We start from the raw sequence: 24,047 nt of genomic DNA, 5'->3' as shown, positions 1-24,047 counted from the left end.
TCTCTCCTTCTACCATATAGATCTGAGGCTTGAACTCATGTCAGGCTTGCTGGCAAATGCCTTTACCCTGAGTCTTCCCACTGGCCCTGTCTTTCAAAATTTGAGATTATGTATCCAGTTTGGAGAAAAAAAGTTAAATTGAAATAGAAAGAAATGCTTAACTGTTTTGTTTAGAGACCTTATTCTCCCTTCTACATGAAGGAAACTAAATCTTGTTTAATACTGATATGGTTTCAAAATGTTCTTGTGTTTCCCATCGTTCATAATGTATATATCCCTATGGATAAAGGCCAGGATTGAAAAGAAATGTAATCTATAGATCCTGATATTTTCCTTGACCGTGTGTGCAATTGTAGAGCTGCTGGAATGTCATCATTATTAGTAGAAGCAGTATTTATATAGACGTACAAATGAAGATAGTGCAAAATAATGATAAATAATCTTTGTGAAAACCATAAAAATTGCCTGGGAGATAGCTTAGATAGTAAACCTCATCGCACACAAAGATGAGGACACAAGTTTAGGTCTGTAGCACCCTTCTTAAAGCCAGATACAAGGAATATGTTTGTAACCTCATGCTGGGGAGGGAGAGATAGGCACACACACACACATGTACATACATACACACACAGATCTATAAAATGTGTACATTCTTTAAGGCTCTAAAGCCTTTTTTTTTTTTTTTTTTTAGTTTAAGATCAGGTGATTACATTTGATCACAGAATGATATATTCAGTTTCAGAGAATAACTTATTCAGAAAGTTACAAATTTGATTTAACATTTGATATTATTTTATATTTGCTTAAAAATATATTCAGAATTATAACTGTCTGATACAGATTGGTGTATTATAATTCAATTTTGATTTTTACCAATATCTGATTTGATCAAATACTATCAGATAAGTGTTCAACCCTCCATGGAATGGCTGCAGGCCACCCACTTTTGACCAATGGACTATAAAGTTCATGGTCTCTGCAGTCTCCTCAGTTTAATAATAAGCATCACAATTTTATTTTCAATTCTACCAAAATTTTGTGTGTTGAAACAGGCCCACTATGTAGCTCTGGCTGCCCCCCAATTCACAGTCCCCCTGCCTCAGTCTCCCGAATGCTAGGGTTGTAATTCTGGCCATTGTGCTTTACTTCAGTTTTATTATAAAGAAACTAGACCAGGACCAGGCAAGGAAAACATGGAGGAAGTGTGAGAGGGCTTGAAATGCAGCTTTCTTTGTTCTTTCTCTGTGGAATCAGGGCACACTACCTTCTCAGCACATCAGTGTGTTCACCAGCCAGGAAATTCCAACAGGCTTGGGTTAGGTTTTTATCAGGGTCTCATTTCATAGGCACGACTGAGCAAATCATAGGCCACACGAATGTACTCAATCTCCTCCCGGAGGTCAGGTTAGCACAGAGCCTAACCCTCTAGCCACATAGTCGATGTTTCTAGTGACTAGCTTCTATCTCGAGTTTTGTCACCTCTTAGCATAAGCTCAGATGCGATGCATGAATAACAAAATACACTCCCACTGCTTGGGAAACTCCAAGGATTTGGACTCTTTCTCCTGGCAGCTGAACAACGGCTGAAGACATACAATAAGCCTGTTCACCTTTTTTAAAGCTTAGCTAATTTTTCTAACTCCAATATTTTTCTTTTGTTCTGTTCTAAGGATTATCAGAACTATTTAAAGAGTACTTTGAAGATACACATATTGGTATTCTGCCTTCCAAACCCTGATTCATAATGGATTAGAGTCCTGCTAATGACTGTAAAGTTCCTCTGATACTCAGCACTGTGTAGTAGAATACAGTGCAAACCACATACGTAATTTTAAATTTCCTATAAGCCACATTTGAAAATACAAAAAATTATTTTAATAACATATCACTTAAACCAACATATGGAAAATATCTTTTCAATATATAATGAAATTATTAATGTATATTTTCTTATTTATATTTAGCCATTGACATTCAGTTAATTTACCTGTATAGCATTTCTCAGTACAGACTAGCTTCATGTCTACTACTTCCTAACCGTACACAGCTAGTTGCTACCATTCTGTTCAGCTCAAATTTAGACGAAAAGTTAATTAGAACAATAATAATGACTCCTTTTGTTTTAGATTCATGGTATTATCCCTGGGAGAGAGGAGGGAAAACATCTCTTAGGTTGCTATTTTTAGTAGTTATAGCAATTATAACTATACTGGGTGCAGATTTACACTGTGGTATTTTACACATGCTTTAACAATTACTCTGTTAAAAGAGAATGTATAATCTTATATCAGTGCAAAGCAGATTAGAACCTTTTCTCCCAATTGGGGTTAACAATTTAAAAAAATTCTTTGGCAAGAAACTGTTTTGGGGGCTGGTATCTTCTTGAGACAAAGTCTTAAATATGGCCTAGGCTTGGTCTACAACTACTCTATAACTAAGGATGACTTTGAACTCCAGATCCTCCTGCCTTCACTTCCTGAGTGTACGGACTGCAGGCGTGCCCCACCACGCCCGGCTTGAAAACACGCATTTTATTTAACTAGTTACTTTTGCATTCTCTTCGCTAGCCCTGTTTTCAAATTGTTCAGCACTTGGTTAGGAACGTCTTTGCAAGCCATCGTCCTCGCTAACAAAGCCATGGTGTTACCTGCTGGAATTCTCACTTCAGGTTTTGGCTACTGCTTTGACTCCCACAGTTTGGACCAGAGCGTGGGTCTCTGTAACCTGACAGCAGCAGTGGGATTTGTTGTTGTTTATTCAGAAAGGCCTTTTGAATTGAAGGCCTATGTTTTGTTGGGACTTGTTTCTAGACTGTTGGAACGTAGGCACATTTACAAACAAGTCGGGCAGCTCTGTGCAAGGAAAGACTCCTTTTTAGCACACTTGGTTTTATGTGTGTGGGTGTTTTATGTGTGTGGGTGTTTTATGTGTGTGGGTGTTTTATGTGTGTGGGTGTTTTATGTGTGTGGGTGTTTTGCCTGAATGTAGGCCAGTGCAGCATGTTCGTGCCTGGTGTCCTCCGAGGCCAGAAGATGGCATTGGAGCCTCTGACACTGGAGTTAGAGATGGTTGTGAGCCACCATGTGGGTGCTGGGAATCAAACTCAGGTCCTCTAAAATAACAGCTGGGCCATCGCTCTGGCCGCTCAATGATTTTCTTTGTTTTAAATAGAATACTAGGCCATTGTTAATCCCTGTGATTTCCTGCCTCATCCATCTTGCTAGGCACTCTCTATTCCATGTGTCGTTTTCTTCTTGAACTTTCTTCACAGTTCCCCAGTTTTTTTCTGAGAACTTTATTTTCACCTTACTTGCTTCCCCTAATGTTGCTCACTAGAGCAGTCTGTTGTTAGAGCTTCACTCAGAGACATCCTTGATCTGGAGTTAGCTTTTTCTTCATGTACCTTTCTCTTGAACAGTAGCCAAAGAATAGCTAGAAACCTGTCACACTTTTTTTTTTAAGTGTCAGTTTTTAACTGTGACTTGTAACTGGTTAGGAGCTATCCTTGAGGGAGTTGTATGTAAGATTCTTCAATCAGTTTCTTGATACAGGGGTAGTTGATGCAGCTTGTCTACCTCAGGGAGCTAATTCTCTAGCTTTCACAGTCCATGAGCCTAGCTCTTTAGTGAGTTACTAGTTTTTTACATGGATTGATCCTAGAGCTCAGACTTTTATTGTTAGCATTTTTTTTCTTATTCTTAGGGTCTAGAACTTGGGGTGTGTTTGTACCTGTCTTTCCCCCACCTCTAGCCCACTCATATCCCCGCCCCTTTCCATTTCTGAAATCATGGTATCATTCACTGGTGCTAAAATTGCCAAACCCTATTATCCCAATGCTTTTATTTTCAACAGTTTGTGAGATGATTTAATGTTAGGATTTCACTTAACCTTGGTCATATTCAGTATTTTAGAATAATGTGGAAACAAGTTCTTCCATTACTCAGTGTAGTTAACATTCTAAAATGTAGCTATTTTATACAAATCTACCTAAAGCACATTATGCAGTAAATTCTGTGACAGCATATAGTGCTATATTATTGACAGGCTGGGAGTACAAAATTTAAAACTCAAAATAAATTTTGTATGTAACACACAGTTAACTTGGGCAATTTTTAAACCTTTTAATTCATGATTCACATAAGTATCAAAGCTGATGTTGGAAATGAAGGTATATATACTTGCTGTATATTTTTGTGCTTATTTTATAATGGGACCTATTGGGGTTTCCACCTATTTCTTAGACAGACATCCATGCTTTTGTTAAGTTGGGTTGTATGACACCTTCTTTCCTATTTGTTCCTTGTAAATCTGCCCTTCTGTGTTAGTGCGCTTTAGTTCAGGCACTTTGCTTTTCTCATGCCTCACTTTCAGAAGAGGTCAGCTGTGTTCTCTCCTGACAGCACATTTTGTTCCTAGCTGGGTTCAGTGGTTTTGGCACCTTAGGTGCTCAGTTGTTGGTCAGTGGTCTCAAGATTGTTGTATTTGGGAAGAAAATTAGAAATGAGAGGTTTTCCATGTTGCTAATTAGCAGCCTACCTTCATTCTTGAAATTTTTGATAATCTTTGACCCTCAGAGATTAGACCCCTCTTTGGATAGTACTGAGATACTCAAAAGTCATCCAACTTGTAGCATTTTTAGCAGTGGGAGCACGTGATTGTGGTTAGCAGGCTAGAATGAGCTATAGATAGAACGCTACAGTGCTTGCTTTCTTCATTCCGCGTAGTGTGCTGATAAGATGCAAGCATCTGGCAGAAGAGAAGATTCTCAGCAGGTTTAAGTGCTTACCAAAGTGCTTTCCTGTGTCCATGGCTCAGCTTCCTGTCTCTGCTGTGTTATTTTGGCACTCAGGACTTGTAAGATTGGAGAGTCGAGTTTAAAACTCTCAATCTATCATTAGGGTAGCCCAAGGTCCCTTCTTGTCAGGAAAGACTAGCTGATTCCAGGGGGAAGGAAAAGCAGAATCCAGGGCACCTGTAAATCCCTGTAGTTTTGTGCTGTGGGTTTGCAGCTAATTATACAGCAGGCAGCAGTAATGTACTGCAACCCTGTTGGCATTCCTGTTTCAGGAATAGCGCAATCTTCCAGCAGAGCAAAGAAGGGGCTTTGAAGAGGCTGCAAATGAATGAGGCAATGATCATTTTATTGTAAACTGAAGCTTTGCAATGGAATCAGGGCATCTGAACTGTGAGGAGATTGGGGAGGGACACCAAGGGAAATTCATGTTTCAGGCATGTTTTACAGCTCTTGATTTAGATTCTTCTGCTGAAATACAGTCACACAAGGAGACCACTACTGGTCACAGCCAGTCAAATTGCTCTTTCTCCTTTGGTACTGTTGCTTCTGGCTGCTGGTAGGTTACTCAGCCGACCTCTGCTGTTTCTGCTTTGCTGCCTTATTTCAAAAGATTTGCCCTGTCCTGGCTCTCAGTCACAGCTTGATGTACCCACTGCTTGTGTGCATGCATCCTTGTCATTTTCATAGAGGGTTCTTTTTCTCTTTTTCTTTGCCTTAGAAGTTAAAATAGAGGAACATTTTTATATGATAAAAAGACATAGGTAGGCCCATCTAAAATCAAGCAAAATGAGTTGTATGGGGTGGCGTACAGGCTCAGAAAATCTTCAACTGCCAGAGAACAAACACTAGTTTGTTAAACTAAAGAAAATTCAGCTAGCATACGGTAACTCTGACTTTGCATTCATATGGGCTCCCTAGCCATCATTGGCAGGCAGGTCAATAAAATGAGAGGCAACTTGATGCAAGGAACCTCGGGAACCAAAAGATTTCTCCTGTCTTTAAAGTCTATATTGATGTGGAATGCCAGCTTTAAGAACAAAAATGAGAAAATATAAGGTGTAGATTCTGGTTTGTAGTACCATATAGAACATTATCTTTAGAAAAGATCTATCTCGTTGTGCACTTGTCATATCTGTCTGTAAAATGGAACTAATTTAAATTCCTAAAGGGAGAGTGAGTCCAGTACTTATCAAAACATACAAATGAAAGTTCAGCCTAATAAATGATCTGAATAATTTAAAGAACAGAGTTGAAAAGTTAACCCATTTATGTACTTGAAAATATAGTTGATTGCCTTATTGAGGTAATGAATATGCAGTTGAATGTAGTAAATTTTATCTTATTTTAGCAATATAAATGGAATATTTGACCTATATCATACTTTTGCGTAGGCCATCGATGTAGACTTCTAGTGTCTCAAAATATTGTATAGTAGGCGGTGTTGATCGAATTCTTAAACTGATCTTAAAGCTCCTGTATAAGATAAATAGCCCTTAAGGATACGGCTAAGCATCTGTTTAGAAAGAGTTGGTCCTACCTTCTTGTTCATCTCTTTTATAACCCCCAAAATTCTCAGTTTGCCAATGGGAATAAATTGGCCAAACTTGTCTCTCACATGATTGATTTGTAGCCATTCTTTTAATTAAATGATGATGTTGTGAGTTTTTGCTCTTAAAAAAAAAAAAAACAACCCACTTGTGTGTATATAGTAATTCCTATACTATATAGATACCCTTTGAGAGCTTGAAAGTTGCTGGTGGAGAAGAGCTGGCTTTTGGTTGGTAACTGGTGTGCTTTTTAGTGTAGGTCTTGTCCATCTAAAGACTCAACTTTCATCCTGTGAACACTCCCTAAGGGATTAGGGTATTTACAGAAGTAGTGAGTCTATTTTATTAATTTAAGAAATTGGTTAATATTGTGCTATTGCCTAAATTCTGGAAACCTAGATGAATGGAGGCAGAGATTGCTTTGGTTGTAGGTTTCTTCTCTCTGACTGGGGTTTTTGGTAAGAGACTATACAGATTTACAAGGGTAAGACACTCTGTATTCTTTTAGTAATGTGCAGTAAGTATTCTGTTTCACCACACCCAGCTCTGCTGTAGAATCTGTGTGCTTTGTGTATTCGTGAGGGCCAAATGCCACTATAATTAAGAATCTCTCATAAATAAAGCCCATTCTCCCAAGTGAGAGCTCAAGGAATCCAGACAATGAAGGTTCAGGGCTTCAAGTAGCTCTTGTCTTTTGAGCTCACTCTGAAACAGGTTTGATACAAAGAGCATTGCTGGTCACAAATCACACAAGGTATACAGTTTGTGTGCAGTGATGTGTCATAGCCTTTTATTTATATGGCCAGTTCAGTCTGTCCTGCTCCTTTCACTGCTGTGAAAACTGCATCATTTTCTTTCCCTGATCCTCCTCAGCACACCTGCTATGTTCTGTTCAGTAAGTGTTCTGTGTGCCAGAAAACCCCAATAATTAACCAGTGCTGATGAAAGAGTATAAGAAGGTTAAGATATCAACCAATCAACACCTTACAGTACCCTTAAATTGTGGATGATATCCCTTTGCCATTTTAACATTGAAAGTAAGAGTTTTTGTTTGATTCATTTTATGTTTGAAAATGTCTGACATCAAAATTCTGAGAAATAGCTTCAAATACCAAAGAGAATGCAAGACTCTTACCTTATTTCTCCTTTATGTCTTTCTCTATCTCTATTCATCTGTCTCTTTCTTTCTTTCTTTCTTTCTTTCTTTCTTTCTTTCTTTCTTTCTTTCTTTCCTTCTTTCTTTGTTTTGTTTGTTTGTTTTGTTTTGTTTTGTTTTTAGAGACAGGGTTTCTTCTGTGTTGCCCTGGCTGTCCTGGAATTCCCTCCATAGACCAGGCTGGCCTCAAACTCAGAGATCCGCCTGCCTCTGCCTCCCAAGTTCTGGGATTAAAGGCTTGTGCCACCGCTGCCCAGCTCAATCTTCCTTTTATGAGTTTGGCACATTCCTTATAAGGAAGTTCTAAAACTAGTCAAAATTAGGTACCATTTTATTAATGAAAGGACTGGAGTTTTCAAGCTAATAATAATTAAAAATAATTATCCTACATTCATTTAACCAAAGAATATTAACTGTAGGAAGTTATACCATACTATTAATATAGCTTTGATTACTCAGGATGTTCAGTGCCCTTAAGCTCCTGTGCTGCCTTTCAGAGAAGGAGAATGGGGCTGAATTTCAGGGTGCCTGCATCACTGGATTCCCTTATTACATATTCCAGTAAAACAATAAGGGAGGAGGAGCTATGGAACCAATACCTGATTGCTCCTTTATAATAGGAGCAAGGAATAATCTAGACATTTTGTCAAGGATCATATTTCATGCAGGTTAAGATGTGTCATATACTATAGCTTGACTTTGACTTTTTACCAGTCCGTGTTTTAACACTACTCCATATTATTTTTTTGTAATGAGAGTTATTTAAAAAAAAAACAAAAATCCCTGTTAATACATCTGGACCCTTTCCTCAACAGCTGCTGTGGTGAGGTAGGTCAGGAAGATACCTCTTTGGAGGTACCCTGGGGGTTGAAGGGTAATGAGCACTTAATTATGTCTGCTGATGTTGGAGCTGCTCAACTGGAGCTCTTGGTGACTTGTATCTAGTCTGACAATTCTTTTATTATGGCTTTCACTAACCTATCAGTAACTAACTGTGGTTGTTTAATTACAGAGGGAACATCCCCACGCTAAACAGGTACCGTATGTTTAGTTTCTTTTCCAATTAAAAGCAGCTCCCCCTAAAAACAACTTAGAATAGTGAAACAAGAAAAAAAATTATACTAGAGCCAACAAGCTAATGTGTTATCTTCTGCTAAGGAATCCTCAGTTTCCCCTTGGACATACTGAGTTGCTCTTTCTGTTGGGAAAAACAGTCTTCAGCTGTTTCAAAAGTACTTGAAAAATGTCGGTGTGACAGAGACTACATTGAGCCCTTTGTGAGAGGGAGTGTGTTGACAGGCTCATGTTCAGCATTGCTGGCAACATCCTGAGTTCTCATTATAGTTGGGACTTTCAGAGGAGAAACCTTTAAGGTTACTCTTAGCCCTGCAGCTTGTTGACAGTATGTTCAAGTTTTAGTTTCTCTAATTTGCTTCTCCTTTTAGAGGAGTAAAAATGCAGAAATAGCTGATCTCATGTTTCATCAGTTTGTGAACTATTTTTCTGAAGTGTTAATGTGTTACCATGATGTAAAAGTTATTTTATTTTATACCTGTAAGATTAACATTGGGAAACTACATTAAGTTTTGTTACTTTGAGCTGTGTGAAGAAGTTCCCAAGACAATATAATGCAAATGATACTTATAGTATGTGTTTTGCGTTTCTCTGGCTTCTTCAGCCAAGCAAGGTCACATGCAAGTTTGAGAGGATAGCAATTCTGATTGGACTGAATCCACAAAATGCTAAAGCAGTGATAATTGGTGGCACATTCTTTGTAGGTACTACATGTGAAAATATTTATAGGCTTATTTTTTTCTCTTCCTTTGTAATGCTAAATAATTAAAACAAATTATAGCATTATAGCTCTTTTAAATGTGGAAAGCAAGAGTGTGTTTTTGTTGATCCCCTCTTGTCTTCCTTAGAGAGTAAGCTTGGTTCAGTTCTGCCAACCTTAGCTGTTCTGGCCCATGAGCATGGAGATAGAGGGAAACTGAATCTCGTATATATTTCCCATGGGGTTCTGTCAAGTGAAAAAAAAATTTTTTTAACCCTATGTTTGCCACAAATACAGCCTGTTAGTTTACTTAGAGGGGTTTCCATTTAAATATTATCTGGAACCCTTTGTCTCTTTTCTGTCTAATAATAGGCAGATAGAAAAGATGCCTCACAAACTTGCTCTTTTGGTAAGTGTACTTGGTGATCCTAGAAATCAGGATAATAGCATTTCTGAGTTAACGCAGCTCAGAATCCCAGTTTCTAGTGAGCACCATGTGTAAGACTTGCTTGATGTGCTGCATTTCTTTTCTTTCTTTTTTTTTTTTTTTTTTTTTGCCTATGGTATCAGTGGTTTCCTCTCTCGCTCTGCCTTCTGTTTCCCGATACCGTTGAGAGATGAAGTTCCCATCCTGTTGTCATCATTTGCCAAAACAGTAAAAATCAGGAGTGTCAGTCTCTTTAGTCTGTGTGAGCAGCATCCCTGTCCTATAACCTGTACATTTCCTTTTATGAACGTGATTTGCAATGGGGCTCAGATCTCAAGCTCACATTGCTCTCTCTTCCTCCTGCAATATTGCAGGTGGTGTTCTTCAGGGAGATTTTTGAATAGTTTTTTCAAAGAACAGGTGTCATCATCTCACTCTGAACTTGCTTCAGATCAATACACTGGTAATGTGTCAGACAAATCCTAGAGGCATCCTTTACCTTGGTCCTTCCTAACAGGCTGACCTGATTGGTTGTTCAGAAATACCTTATGATATTATTTATGAGTACATTCTGCTGAGATGCATCAAAGAATATTCATATTCATTATGGATTTAGGTTGAACAAATCAGTTCTGTTCTCTTGAAGCATCTCCATTTAGCAGCTGTTTGTCATGCTTACACATACTTTGAGACCAACGCTCTGCCTTTGTATCTTGCTAGAAGTTAATAAGGCTTATAGTGGAGATGTTTTTGCTGTAGCATAAAACTGCTTAAATATACAAAGGAATTTTTGCAATATGGGCTTAAGCTCTTTCAAAAAGGGAGAACTATAATCAATAAATATCTGTTCATCTACTACCAAAGGGAAAGGTAAATACCTCAATAATTTTTTTGAGATCTAGTGTTCTATAAATAATAACTTGCTATGGTTATTTACTAAACCACTTCATTCTTCTTAATTAGGATTACTGCTTTGATATTCATAAAACTATATCTGGGAATGTTTAACCCATTACTATTCCTAAGGGACAAAAATGTCTTAAATATTGAATAATTGCAGTTCACTTAGCTTGCCTACTGTTTTTTAAAGGAAGAAAGGAGATGGGGAAGATGCAGGATGGTTTTTAACCCCTATGTACTGCTCATTCATCCACTATATCATCTCACTGTGTTAAAGACTGTCATGCAATTTCCTGGTGGTCCTTAAGATTTCTATCTGAAAAAATTTGGAGTGATAAAACTACAGTGTTGAGAAATTCAAATAAAATGTGAATCTTACTACTGCCTTATCTGTAGTCGGGGGGAAAACCATATCTGCTCTGCAACCTGACCCTATATGAATGTTTTTTCGACATCTCCTTTTGTTAATCTCCTAGTCCTTGCTCCTTTTCTAATAAACCCGATTGCATTGCTGTTTAGAATGTCATTTGCCTCCAACCTCAACCACTATGGCATGACTCATGTAGCTAGTGTCAGCGATGTTCTGTTGGACAACTCCTTCACTCCACCTTGTCAGCGGATGGGCGGAATGGTCTCTTTCCGGACCTTTGAAGATTTTGTCAGGTAAGGCATTATAGGACTGTGTCTGTACAAGGGAAGCCATGGACCTCTAGTCTTGGGGGTCTCACTTTCTGAAAAATAAAGATTCCCCTGAAGAGCCTTGAGCCAGCCAAAGAGATACAGCCTTCATTGTATATGCTCTCAGAGAGATAGGTATCTTCTGATTTCTACTCTTCGTTCAGATTCTCTCAGCCACTCCTTGCAGTATAAAGCCTGGTCCAGAGGAAAAAAAAAAAAAAAGAAACAAGCAAAATCATCTTTTCCTCAGGAGCTAACAGAAGAAGCTGTCTGCTCTGTGATGAGTGAAATGTCAGGAGAAATTAAACACAACACTAGAGTGAGCCCCACTAGAGACGATACATCTTTTGATTAAATGCATTCAGCATCTATCTCTTGATGCATTACCCTAGGGGGAGGGGTAATTACACTGGCCTGTCACAGCTCCAGTCCCGGGCTCCTTCTGCTACTTTAAGAGCAATGATGACAGCACTGCACATATCTTACGTATGAAAACAAAACAAAACCAAAAAAGCTCTATATCATTTTTTAAAAGAAAAAATATATATGGTTTATTAAAGTTTAAACAATCCATCCTCCTAATTTCTGCCACTTGGTGATATTTTGCATGTCATCTTTAGCTGCTGGTGTTTCTATTTTGCTGACTGTTGAGTACATGGTAGGGTAGATTATTCTTTTAGACTCAACTACCATGCAGCATTAATTTCCTGCCACTTGGGTTTTTATTGTGGATGTTTCTCTGATTTTTGTTGTTTTGTTTTGTTTTGTTTTTAGGATCTTCGATGAAATAATGGGCTGCTTCTGTGACTCCCCACCCCAAAGCCCCACATTCCCAGAGCCCGGTCATACTTCACTCTATGATGAGGACAAGGTATGGTATTGCATTTGGAATATCACTTTGCACTCTAAGACATAGGACTTGTACTATATTTTTTTGACTTCAGAATTGTAATGAGACAAATTCAACTTTTTATACTATGTTACATTACTTGGTTTTGTACGTCTCTTCAAAAAAAAAACTTAAAGAATAAATAGATATAAATAGATATAAATTTTAAATCTATGAAGTACTATATTAATTTTGACAAAGAATGTAGTCCATTAGAGCTGTCCTTGGGTCTACTAGCACCGCTTTAAAGATTAGTTTCTGGAGTTCCCATGCAATGAGAGCTTACATCTTCTCATATGGTACTATAATAGTCCTCAGGGAATGGTGGACTTGGATATTTTGTTCTTAAAGATATCCTTTTGTTAAAACCTTTTGTTAATTTCGCAGTAACTGAACATTCTGTTCTTTCCTTCCATTATTTCCCCGTGGTTTGATAAACACATCATTTGACAACCTCTAAGTATAGTAAATGGGACTATGTTATAGTGTTTTCTTTCCCTCATGTAGATTGTTTCATTCTGCCTGTGAAAAAAGGCCATTATGACTTCCAGGTTCATTCCAAGATTTGAAACAACTTCAAACCACAGCCCTTTGAGGACTTATATGCTTTATTTAACTCTGCTGTGACAGCTGGGCAGTAGTTTGAGTGTGCTTATTCCTACAGAGTAGCAAACCAGAATACCCTGTGGACATATGCCTTTGTTCCACCAGGCACTGTCACTTCTTCCAGCTTCTGCAGCAGTCAGTGTCATCTTCTTTTGTTTGTTTGTTTGTTTGTTTTCTTGGGTTACAGGTCCCCAGGGACGAACCAATACACATTCTGAATGTGGCTATCAAGACTGATGGTGATATTGAGGACGACAGCCTTGCAGCTATGTTCAGAGAGTTCACCCAGCAAAATGTGAGTCCTTGACTGGGTAAAAAGTTAGAGGTGCCTCTTTCCTGCTGGTTGCTTCATAGTCTTCCTACCTGTAAAGTTTGTCATTGTTAATACTGTGTCTTTTATCATAATTCCCAAAACTATGGCTAGTTTTGCCTACAGGAAAAAAAATTCCAAAGTAATTTAATGATCTATAATTATCTTTTTAGACAAGACCTCAGATAATCAACTGTCTTTAAGAAAATGTGTTTCAATATCTCTCCTAGAGCTTCAGTTTTGAACATTTATTATTCATTCTTGAATTCATCGGCTGAATATATTCCTTTGGTGACAAGCTCTATATGTGCCCGAAACTCTGCCCCCCCACTCCTCTTAAAAATATTTGCAATACTTCCAGCTTCCTTTTCATCTTTTGTTACTTGAGTGTATTAGTTACATACCTGTGTGTGTGTGTGTAGTTTTTTGTTGTTTTGGTTTTTTGTTGTTGCGATTTTCTGTGACAAGGTGTTGCTGTGTAGCCCTGGCTACCTGGAACTCACTGTGTACACCAGGTTAGCTTCAAACTCAAAGAGATACACCTACTTTCCAAGTATTTGAAATAAATGGCAGCCTGACACAAAGTTGGGTGTTTTTGTTGTTGGTTTGGTTTGGTTGTTTTGTATTGTTTTTTGAGACAGGGTTTCTCTGTGTAGCCTTGGCTGTCCTGGAACTAGCTCTGTAGACCAGGCTGGCCTCGAACTCACAGAGATCCACTTTTCTCCTGAATGCTAAGATCAAAGGCAGCTTACATTTTAAAACAACAACAATGATAATGTTTATTTATAAAGAAATTCCATCTCAATTTATTTGCACTTTTCTACAATCTCACAAGTTTTTTGAGCCGGGAGTTCTAGTTGTACACATGAAAAAAAAACCTCAACTTCTGAGAGTTTAATTATTACTGCTTTGTGACCAAATGGAAGATAATGGAGCAAAGGCTTTCATGTCAGAACTAGGAGACTTGAAAAATGGTACATTTAAAAAATATATTTATGAGTGCTCTATCTGCATGTACAGCTGCACTCCAGAAGAGGGCACCAGATCACATTATAGATAATTGTGAGCCACCTTGTGGTTGACGGAAATTGAACTCAGGACGTCTGGAAGAGTAGACAGTGCTCTTAACCATCAAGCCATCTCTCCAGCCCAGAAAATGGTATATTTATTCCCATAGAACCTAGTTAGGGGAACTGAGTAGACATGTTTAAGACAGTAATCAGCAGTGGTAATGGTACAGGGGATAGAAATCCCTGGCCTCCTGTGTATCAGGCAACTGCTTTATTATTGAGCTGTATTTGTGATGTTTTAGATCCCCAAGTGTGCTCTTAAAACTGCCTTTAGTGGCCATGCCCTTGCATTACAGTTGAAGGGACAATACTTAGCACTTGTTGTAAAGAACTCAGTAAATATTAAAACTTAACGCAGCACTCTAGAAAGTTAGAGCCCTTGGCATTCAGGTCAGATAATGCTCATGGTAGATACCCGGGGGGGGGGGGGGGATGATGATGCGATTAACATGAGTCAGCACTTACTCCGACACTTCAGAGCAAGAAACTGATGTTGGGATTACAGTGGTCAACACAGGAGATTGTACTTCCAGAGGGGGAAAATTCTCTGGCTTGTTAATTTTCTCTGGAAAAAGAGTATACTGCCTTTAGGTGGTAACTATCTAAAATCAAGCTTTGGCCAGGGACTACGTTTACCTCGGTGTAGGAGTTCTGTTGTTCATGGCAATAGCTCCTTCATAGACTAAGTCAGTGAAAATTTCTGTCTAGACTTTTAGATGTGAATAACCTATATTTGATTGTGTTTTTATAACTTTAGGCTTTTTGCTTTCCTATGACCTATGGATTGCATACCTTTATGAAGTGATCTAAAGAGATTCCTCCAGTTTCACACATTGAGTCATAGGGAAATCGTATCTTTGTCTGAGGCGTTTAGAAGGGTCAGGGCAGAATGCTAATACTATGAGCCTAGAGAAAGCTTATCTTAGAATATTTGCTATTTTCATCTACATATTTTTAAAATAGATGTGAGAAGAGATAGAGGGAAAGGCAATTTTGAAAAAAACTGGAGCGATAAGTCGTTTTGTTTTTCACTTCATAATCATACTTCTAGCAGTTCAGAAAAAGTTTTTTTTTAAGGCACACATTAAACTATCAAATAGGTTGATCCAAATTGTCCAAATAATCTTCTAGTCCCAGCATGTCTTTTTTTCTCTCATAGAAATTAGGATCATATATTTGTAAATGACTTGTGGAGGAGATTGAAGCAGTCAGTGTAAATGGAGTTTCTCCAGGTGATGACGCCTAATCGCTGGGTAATAGCTGTGGACTTGCTGTGAGACCCGCATTATTACAATGTAATCAGAATCCTGTTGCTCTGCTGTTATTGTCAGCCACTTGTGGAATTTTAAAAGCAATAACAATTTTGATTTTAAATCATGGCATTATTAAAGTTATTTTCTTCCCTTGCCAGAACATAGCTATTGATGCTTCTCTTTGAAGGACTCGGCTGTAGTGGAATTCTCTGTTGGTGTCTGAAGAGTCTGTCGCTCAGCATACTGAGAGAGCATCTCCACAGCTCCTTTCTTTTAACACATTGTTTATTATAATGCCTGCATTTGTTTGCTTACACTGAAGAGTACGATTACAGTGGGAATAAGTTTTAAGTGTGGTTAGACTAAAATTTACTTATTTTACCTAGGAATTTATCATGGAAGTTTGTTTATAAAAATATATTTTTCCATTAGTTTTTGCTTATGCTATCAATAATAGCAATGCTATTATTCAGTATTTTCATAGTAGAAATACAGAAATAGGATGAAATGACAGAGAAACATGCTTTTTTTTTAATCCTGTATCTTATCTCTAATGTTAAGATTGGAGGCCAGCAAGATGGCTCAGTTGGTTAAAGATACCTGTCACCAAGTCTGATGGCCTACATTTAATTCTCAGTACCCACACTTGTATAGACATAAACACACAAATAGATAAATGTAATTTTTAATTTTATTTTACATGTATGAATGTTTTGCTTACACGTATGTTTGTGTGCCACATTTAGGGCCCAGAGAATGTTGGGTATTCTACAACAGTATAGTTGGGTATAAGTAGGTCTGAGCTGCTCTGTGGGTACTAGGAATCAAACCTAGGTCCTCTGGAAGGAGAGCAGTGCTTTTTAACCAGTAACCTATCTCTCCAGTCCCAATAAATGCAATTTTAATGATTAGAAAAAGAACCTGATTATAAACTGTTCAAGTTATATAGTAAAGAATGTGATCAAACTACATACAGTATTGCTGCAGGCTGTAAAAATCTCTTTTTCTTTGTGTTATTTATAAATTCTCCCAATTCATGGACATTGCTTTCCTGCTTACTATATGTAGCTCCTTTGTAATGGCCTTCAAAAACATTTAAAACTTAATATTTGTTTGTCTTCTGAAGCAAATGAACATTACAGAATTGAGGAAAGCTTAGGTCTGGGAGTTCAGGACTCACAGAGGCTATCTTGAAGCCAGTAGTCTCTGTTGACTCCTCATATTTTAGTTGCCTATACCAAGTGGATCTATGAATGATCCCTAAGTGTAAAAGCCTGATAAACACTGTTTTTAACACCTATCTTTTAAAGACAGCAACTTGCTTTAGTCTAGGTTGTTTTTGAAATTATGATCCTTTTCCCACAGCCTCCTGAGTGCTGGGATTGCATGCATTGCATACCAAGCCTGGCGGCTCTTTTATTTATAATTTTAAAAACTACACATTTTAAATTGTGTCTGTCTGTCAGTCTGTGGAGATGTGCACATAATTGCAAGTGCTCACAGAGGCTAGAGTTTTCAGATTCTCCTGGAACTGGATTTACAGACAGTTGTGAGTTGCCTGATGTGAGTACTGAGAATTGAACTCTAGTCCTCAAGAAGAACAATACATGCTCATATCTGGTGAGCCATCTCTCCAGCCTCCAAAGTAATATTTTTATTAATTCTTGGAGAATTTTTGCCAATCTAGTTTGAACATATTCATTCCCACTCTCTCTCTCTCTCTCTCTCTCTCTCTCTCTCTCTCTCTCACACACACACACACACACACACACACACACATTTATGCTCTCACCTCGCTTCCCACCCACCTACCTTTTAAGTCTTCTTCTTTCTCCTTCTCATCCTTATCTCCTTCTTTTCCTACTTCTTCTTGCTCTACTACTCTCCTGGGAATGAGGCCTGCCCTGGATTGTACTCAAGCTATCAGGGCTCATATCAGTAAAGAAAACTGACTCACAATAGGCAGATCTTTCCATCTCAATTAATCTAATCAAGATTATCCCATGCAGGGTCTGGAGAGATTCCTCAGCAGTTAAGAACCCTGCCTGTTCTTTCAGTGGATTTGGATTTGATTCCCAGCTGTCACAGGGCATCTTAAAACCATCTGTAACTCCAGTTTCAGGAGAACTGATGACCTTTTCTGGCCTCTTTGGGCACTGCATACATGCGATGCACAGACATACACTTAGCTGAAACACCCGTACACAGAAAACAAAAATGAAACAAACCTTATCCCAAACACACATGCCCACAGCTCAACCTGACCTAAACAATCCCTGACTGAGACCTCTTTCCTCTAAGATTCTAGGTTGTCACCTCCACAATTAAAATTAAAAAACTAAGCACCACAGGACATTTTACCTTTAGGTGATTATTCCTGACTTCATATGACCCTTGCTTCTCCACAAAATTTTCTTTTTATTCCCTCCTGAACAATATAACATTTATTCCTTAACACTTAATCCTAGGCACAATGTTCAAATTTATTTCTAATTTTGATGGTTCTGAGATGAGTTCTGTATTCTAGAAATAGTGCTTATTTCAGAATCTTGTAAAGACTAAATAAGATAAAATTTCAGTTGTCATCTATCCTGTGTTTTCCATAGAAAGCTACTCTGGTTGAGCATGGGATCCGGCGACTTACATTCCTGGTTGCACAAAAGGTATTGACATGTGAATTATATCTGTCTAGTATTTATGTTGCCATCACAATTTTAAACATAAGAAGTGGGATTACGGTAATATGTAAACTCTTTATAAAAAATAACTATTTCTCTATAAATTTAATTTTTAAAAAGCTTTTGATAATTCTGGGAAAGACCTTCTAAACTTATCATGTTATTCAGTAGTTTTTAATATTTTTACTTATTGCCAGTTTCTGTTGATTTATTCTTCTTTCTCCCCATTTTTTTATTTGAAAGGACTTCAGAAAACAGGTCAACTGTGAGGTGGATCAGAGATTTCATGTAAGTAAAAGTTTCAACTATAAAAGGTTTTATCTGCTTTCCACTAAGTACCCTAAACATTATGGCTGAGTTATTTGAAAAGGCGAGATGAGTGCCATCCCTCTAAAGTATGGAAATAAATTTTTAATTCTATCTAATATTTTGGGGTAAGTTTTCTTCTTATTTTTAACTGCTTTAGAAGTCTCAGTGTAGCTCTGGGACATAGATAAGGATGAGTGTGTACATTGCCTCTGTTGAATGAGAAATAGCAACTCACAGTCATTTCCCTCCACATTTCTCGTACACAGTGAGTTAATAAGAAAGCAGTACTGAGGGTGGGGAAAGAAAGGAGTACTGGTTACATGGATACAAGTTCTCATATCAAGAAACCTCAGTTCTGAAGGCCAGTGATTTTTTTTTTTTTCGTTTAAAATGCCTTTGTAGAGCCTAAGTTGCTATTTTTGTTTTATGTTAATTCCAAGAGCAGGAAGAAATAAGTTTTAAGCATTCTTTGTACTCTCTCATTTAACTGTATTAACTCAACATTTGTGATGTTAAGATTTTTATTGGAATGCAAGTTAATATAGCAGGCATCTGAACTTTAGTTTACACTGAGGTCATACCCTGTATGGAGATAGCAGTAGGGCCAGAAACCTAGCCTGTATTCATGATGTCACTCAAAATGACTAATGTTTCATTACAAATTGCTTCAGTGTAAAGCCAAATGTGGTGGCACATGCCTGTAAGCCCAGAACTTTAGGAGGCAGAAGTGGGTAGATATCTGTGAGTTCAAGGCCAGCCTGGTCTACAAAGTAAGTCCAGAACAGCCAAGGCAACTCAGAGAGATCCAGTCTCAAACAAAAACTAAAAGGAAAAACAAATTGCTTCTGTGTAGCTTAGTAAGAAGATTCCAAGGGTGTTAGGAAGTCTTGTTTTTGTTTTTTTCTGAGAAAATTATTACTGTTTTTGTTGTTGCTGTTTATTTATTGTAGCAATTAACACAATTATGCTACTACTCAAGTACTGCTCATTTGTGATAATGAACAGGGAACATTTTCGGTTCTGGAAAGGTTTCATACAGTCACCTTCCCGATCTTTCTAGTCTCTAGAGAAGCTAGAGAGCCTACCCTGCAAGCTAAACAGCTAAGATTTTTCTGAAATGCGTTAGGAAATGTTGTGGGCTACACAACTCCCCTGTGTTATTGATGTCAGGAAATCCAGCTGAGTGCAAGTATGGATCAATCAATAACTTCAGATAGGAAACAGGAGTCAGTGGGAAAGTATGAAGGGCTTAGAGAGAACCCTGGGGCCTTAAGAAGAAAAATCAGGAGCTTAGAGAATAAAATTGATGCTTGGGGATAGAATATGAGTGCCCATGAATAAACACCGTCGCTGGTAGATGCTATCAAAACTAAGGTACACACTCTAGAAGCCAGGCTCTGGTCGAGCATCAGAATTGGGCTAGACTGAGCAAGCTCACTCTTTTTATCATGGACATTGAAATACTGGCATATTAAAGAGACTGACATGAATTAGTAAAATTACTTTTTGCTAAGAGTGCATTTAGTGTCATCATGTGTGCAGTACAATTATTGGTTTCCCATGATCATTCCATGGTCAAATAAAACTGTCCCCTAAAATTTTCAAAACAACCAAAATTCTTTGTTCTCTTTAACATATTTTTATTTTTACTATAGATATAACACACACACAAAATACAGCAATAAGTAAATCACATCACACATCAAAACAAAACAAAATTTTTATTTCTGAGTCTATATTATGTCTTAGAGTCTATCTAACTGCTTGATTTTTTTCCTTCTGCTGTTGTCATATTTCTGAATTTAGGCTGCAAAGTGATGTGTGTAGCTCAACTCTATTAATGAGGCTGCCAGGCTGGTCTTCTAGATGTTACTATTCAGTTTTTATTTATAGTAGTATCAAGTGGGAAATCGGTGTGATTAAAAATGCTTTCATTTTTTATGATTCTAGAAAGGCTGCTTCAGAGCCACGTGAACACTTGAAGTTTAGTTGTGGGCTGAACTTGCTTTAAGGAATGAGATGCTTTCATGTTTGGCTCTCTAAAAATGAGTACTGGCTTTGCAAGGGACAAGGGCAGCTGTCACTGAATTGCCCGGAAACCTTGGCAGTCATTGTACAAGTCCAGGACCCTCGTCCTGCTTTGAGTTTTTCTGTTGGTGGTAGCTTGCCATTCATGAAGAATACTTAGCCTCTGTCATCTTGTCTGATATGTGCTTGGTCCATAGTTAGTGTAGTGTGAAAAAGAGGAAGCTTTCCAGGAGTGTTAGAAATGAATCCCTTGATCTCTCTGGCTTCCTCGTAATCCGTAGTGACGTACGCAGCCTCCTGTGTTCTACACTGTGAAATCCCTGTATTACTGAATAGAACAGAGAATGTGCCCCTGGTGCTGCAAGGAGAAGAGAAAGCTTACCAAGTTTTTTTAAGAAGAACATTGGTTGGTGTGGAGTGAAACAAACTGCTCTTTCAAAGTCATAGATGTTTCCAACTACCCTAAAACCGTGAGACAAATGAGGACCAGGCAAAAAGAGGGACTCATAGCAAGGCAGTGGTGGTTCACACCTTTAATCCCAGTGCCCGAGGTGCATAGGCAAGCGAATCTCTGAGTTCAAGGCCAGCCTGCTCCAAGGAGCAAGTTCTAGAACAGAAACCCAAATAAACAACAACAAAAAACAAACAACAGCAGAAAGAAAAAAACAAAAACAAAACAAAAAAAAGAAAAAGGAGGGATTCACAGAGTGCTATGAGGTTCTTTTTCTGATACCAGTGACTTTATAAGCATCTCAGTACTTTATCCTGAGGTCAGGGTGACCCCAGAAAGCTGGCCACTGCTATGTGCACTGCTGCCTTGATTGCCTGACTCTATACACAGCTATTACACTAGCAGTAAAAACAATGGGTGTGGAATCTGTTTTCATAGCCAACTCGTTAAGTCAAGTCTCCTTAATGAGAAGCAAAGAGCTGCTTAAAATTAATGTTTAAATAGGAACTTGGAGGAAAACAAGTCTGTACTTTTAAATTTATCTGTTGCATTAAAAAAAAAAAATCCCTGAAAAGAAAATATGTCTATTGAATTGCTTTTTGTTTGCTTGGGTTTTTGTTTGTTTGTTTTTTGTTTGTTTGTTTTTTTATTGTCTTTTCTTTCTTCTAAAAATTTTTTTGGAGGGTTTGGGGCAGGATCTCACTCTGTGCTTTCAGCCTCCCAAGTGCTGGAGCTGTAGGAATAGCCTGTTCCGCACAATCTCATAACTTCGGCTTCTTGAATTTCTCTAAGTATTAAGTTGTGTTTAGTTACATTAATGTTTTAAATTTTAAATTCCAAATGGTTTATAAAAAGCTAATTGATATATAATGCTTTTTAAAATTTGAGTTCTCTCTATTTTTTAAGCAAAGATATTTCAAGAATATTAATGGATATTTTTAGAATTTCTTTCTCTCTTTTAAAAGAAAAAGGTAAGTTCCAAATAATGTATCAGAATTGTAAATAAATCATATAGTTTGTGGGTTTTTTCTTTTGTTTTGTCTTCTAAGGGTTTGTAGGGTTTTAAAAATTGCCACAAATCTTCTAAGAGTTGTACTTCCATGATTGTTTACATGTGAGTGACTTCCGTGTAAGGTGAAATAGTTTGGATTATTTAGGCCTTGAGGGAGGAGTTTCCTATCATAATCAGTTATCATGGTTCATAGTTAGCAGTTTGTGTTTGTTTCTGTAGTTTTTTTAAAGGTAGTTCTGTTTGCTGGTGGACTAACTAGCCAGGTTTGGTTAGGGCTTTGTTTTAATTACAGTCTATATAATTAGTTCTCAGCACGTTGAGGTAGAAGAGAATTGCACCAGCAGGCTCCCAATTTCTTCATCTCATTAGGTTTTTAACACGATTATTAGTATCATAATCAGCTATGATGCTTTTTCTTTCAGGTTTTCACATTCTCTGATTTGCAGGGTGTCTTGATTGGCTAATTTAGGCAAATTATTTTGATTGTCTTGATGATGGTTGGCTGATTAGAACACAGCAGAGGTATAATTTCTTCCTGAGAAATGTTGCATTCTTTTGTTTTTTTGGTATCAGAACACTAAGAGGGTTTTCTTTGTGTACATTCAATTATGATATTTGCCCATAACACTAGAGCATGCCTGGAAAGCAATTACATTAGTGATAGAATAAGCAGGAATGCTGTTAGTCGAAAAATTGGCAACATGAAGATGAGGTGAGATGCAGGAAGTTACTAAAACCATATGATCAGACCCAAATTCTGTTTGTTTGCTTGCCTGCTTGTTTGTTTGTTTCTGATGTTTTGGAGTATTTGGTTTGCCTTATGAGTCCCCAAAAGTTGACTTTTTATGAAAGCCTGTAAACTTCCAGTCTCCCAAAGAGTGCATTGGTTTTCTTCCTTTTCTATAGCAGACATTTCTTTCCAGCTTCTGGTGTAAATGTTTTGAATTTCAGTGTACCAGAGTCTACTCAGAAATTGGGGAGTTGGAGTTCCTTATATCACCACAGATGCCTTCTCAGCTGTCTGTGATGGGAGTGGCATTAGTTATTTGTTTGGGAGGGGTTCCTTCTTGTTGTTTTGGGTTCTGTGTTGGTTTTGAGACTGGGTCTCACTGTGTAGCCTTGTCTGTCCTGGAACTCACAGAAATCCTCTTGCCTCTGCTTCCTTAGCCCTGGGATTAAAGGCGTGCACTATCACACTATTAACTCTATCAGGTTATTTTACAGAGAGCTTGCCTTCTGCCAAGAAGTAGCCCTTTTACTACGTAGAGTGAAGATATTTTCATTCAAACTGTTTGATTTTCATGCCTATGAATTAATTTGGTGGGAAAGAAAAATTTTAGGGCTGCTACTTTTTTTTTAAGTAAAAATGGGACGAATGTATACAGAAATGACATATAAGTACCTCAATTCAGGCAGAACTGCTTAAAAATTATGATGTTACTGACTTTGCTTTCAAGAAAACCCCATGGAAGGATTTGTTTCTATTTGAATATCTTACTTTTTAGGTAATAATCTGGAAGCTAGATTTCTCTAGAATTAAACCAAAACTAGACTGTGTAAAGCTCAGAGCATGGAATCTACTGACAGCTGAGCTGAGCACTTCCTACTTAGTTTTGACTTAATTATCCCCCTGTTGCTGCACTATCGTTGGGGCAGCCGGAAGGAGGTATGCCAGAGAATTGTTTAGAACAAAATTCTATTAGTAAAATGTCAGTCATATGTAAAACCCACTTTCACTTTTGAAGGGCTTTTAAAGACTTTTTGATTCTCCTGGTATTGGTAATAGAAGTCTGTTAAGTTCAGTTCTACAGTTAAAATACCAGGGAAATGTAGGCAGGCATGATGAGGCATTCCCGAATTCCAAGCAATGGACAGCAGAGTCAGGTGGAGGTGAAGAGTCAGGTGATAGTCAGGTGAAGAGTCAGGCCAGGATGGCATGATGAGACCCTGTCTCAAAACAAAGCAAACAGTTAAAAAAAAAAAACAACAACTAAAAAATGTAAAATGATTTATTAAGTATATGAGTGTGAGGGTGTAGCAGGATACACTTAGAAGCAATTGAAGAAGCCTTCTGTGAATTAAAAACTCAGTGTTACAGTATGAGTTTGCCTTGTTTCCTGCTCTGTCTTATTTTTCACTCTTTTAATTTTTTTGTCTCACCAAA

The 24,047-nt window shown here is 37.8% G+C and overlaps 1 protein-coding gene across 6 annotated transcripts in view; it reads left to right on the top strand.

Annotated features, from left to right (window-relative positions):
- The window catches only part of Acaca (acetyl-CoA carboxylase alpha), a 263,052-nt gene that overhangs the window by 148,901 nt on the left and 90,104 nt on the right, over nucleotides 1-24,047 (top strand). For 5 of the 6 annotated variants that reach the window (XM_060387107.1, XM_060387102.1, XM_060387105.1 and 2 more), the window contains 6 exons: nucleotides 8,511-8,534; nucleotides 11,119-11,262; nucleotides 12,052-12,148; nucleotides 12,960-13,067; nucleotides 18,012-18,068; nucleotides 18,327-18,371. In XM_060387107.1, coding sequence (XP_060243090.1) covers nucleotides 8,511-8,534; nucleotides 11,119-11,262; nucleotides 12,052-12,148; nucleotides 12,960-13,067; nucleotides 18,012-18,068; nucleotides 18,327-18,371 — 475 coding nt within the window. The remainder of the gene's footprint in view (nucleotides 1-8,510; nucleotides 8,535-11,118; nucleotides 11,263-12,051; nucleotides 12,149-12,959; nucleotides 13,068-18,011; nucleotides 18,069-18,326; nucleotides 18,372-24,047) is intronic. The other variant, XM_060387103.1, reaches the window with a different exon arrangement.

The sequence above is a fragment of the Meriones unguiculatus genome, chromosome 7 (genome assembly GCF_030254825.1).
Source record: "Meriones unguiculatus strain TT.TT164.6M chromosome 7, Bangor_MerUng_6.1, whole genome shotgun sequence".
NCBI classification, from domain to species: Eukaryota; Metazoa; Chordata; class Mammalia; order Rodentia; family Muridae; genus Meriones; species Meriones unguiculatus.
Note: the sequence above shows the minus strand (reverse complement) of the source record. Positions and strands in the feature narration are given on the sequence as shown.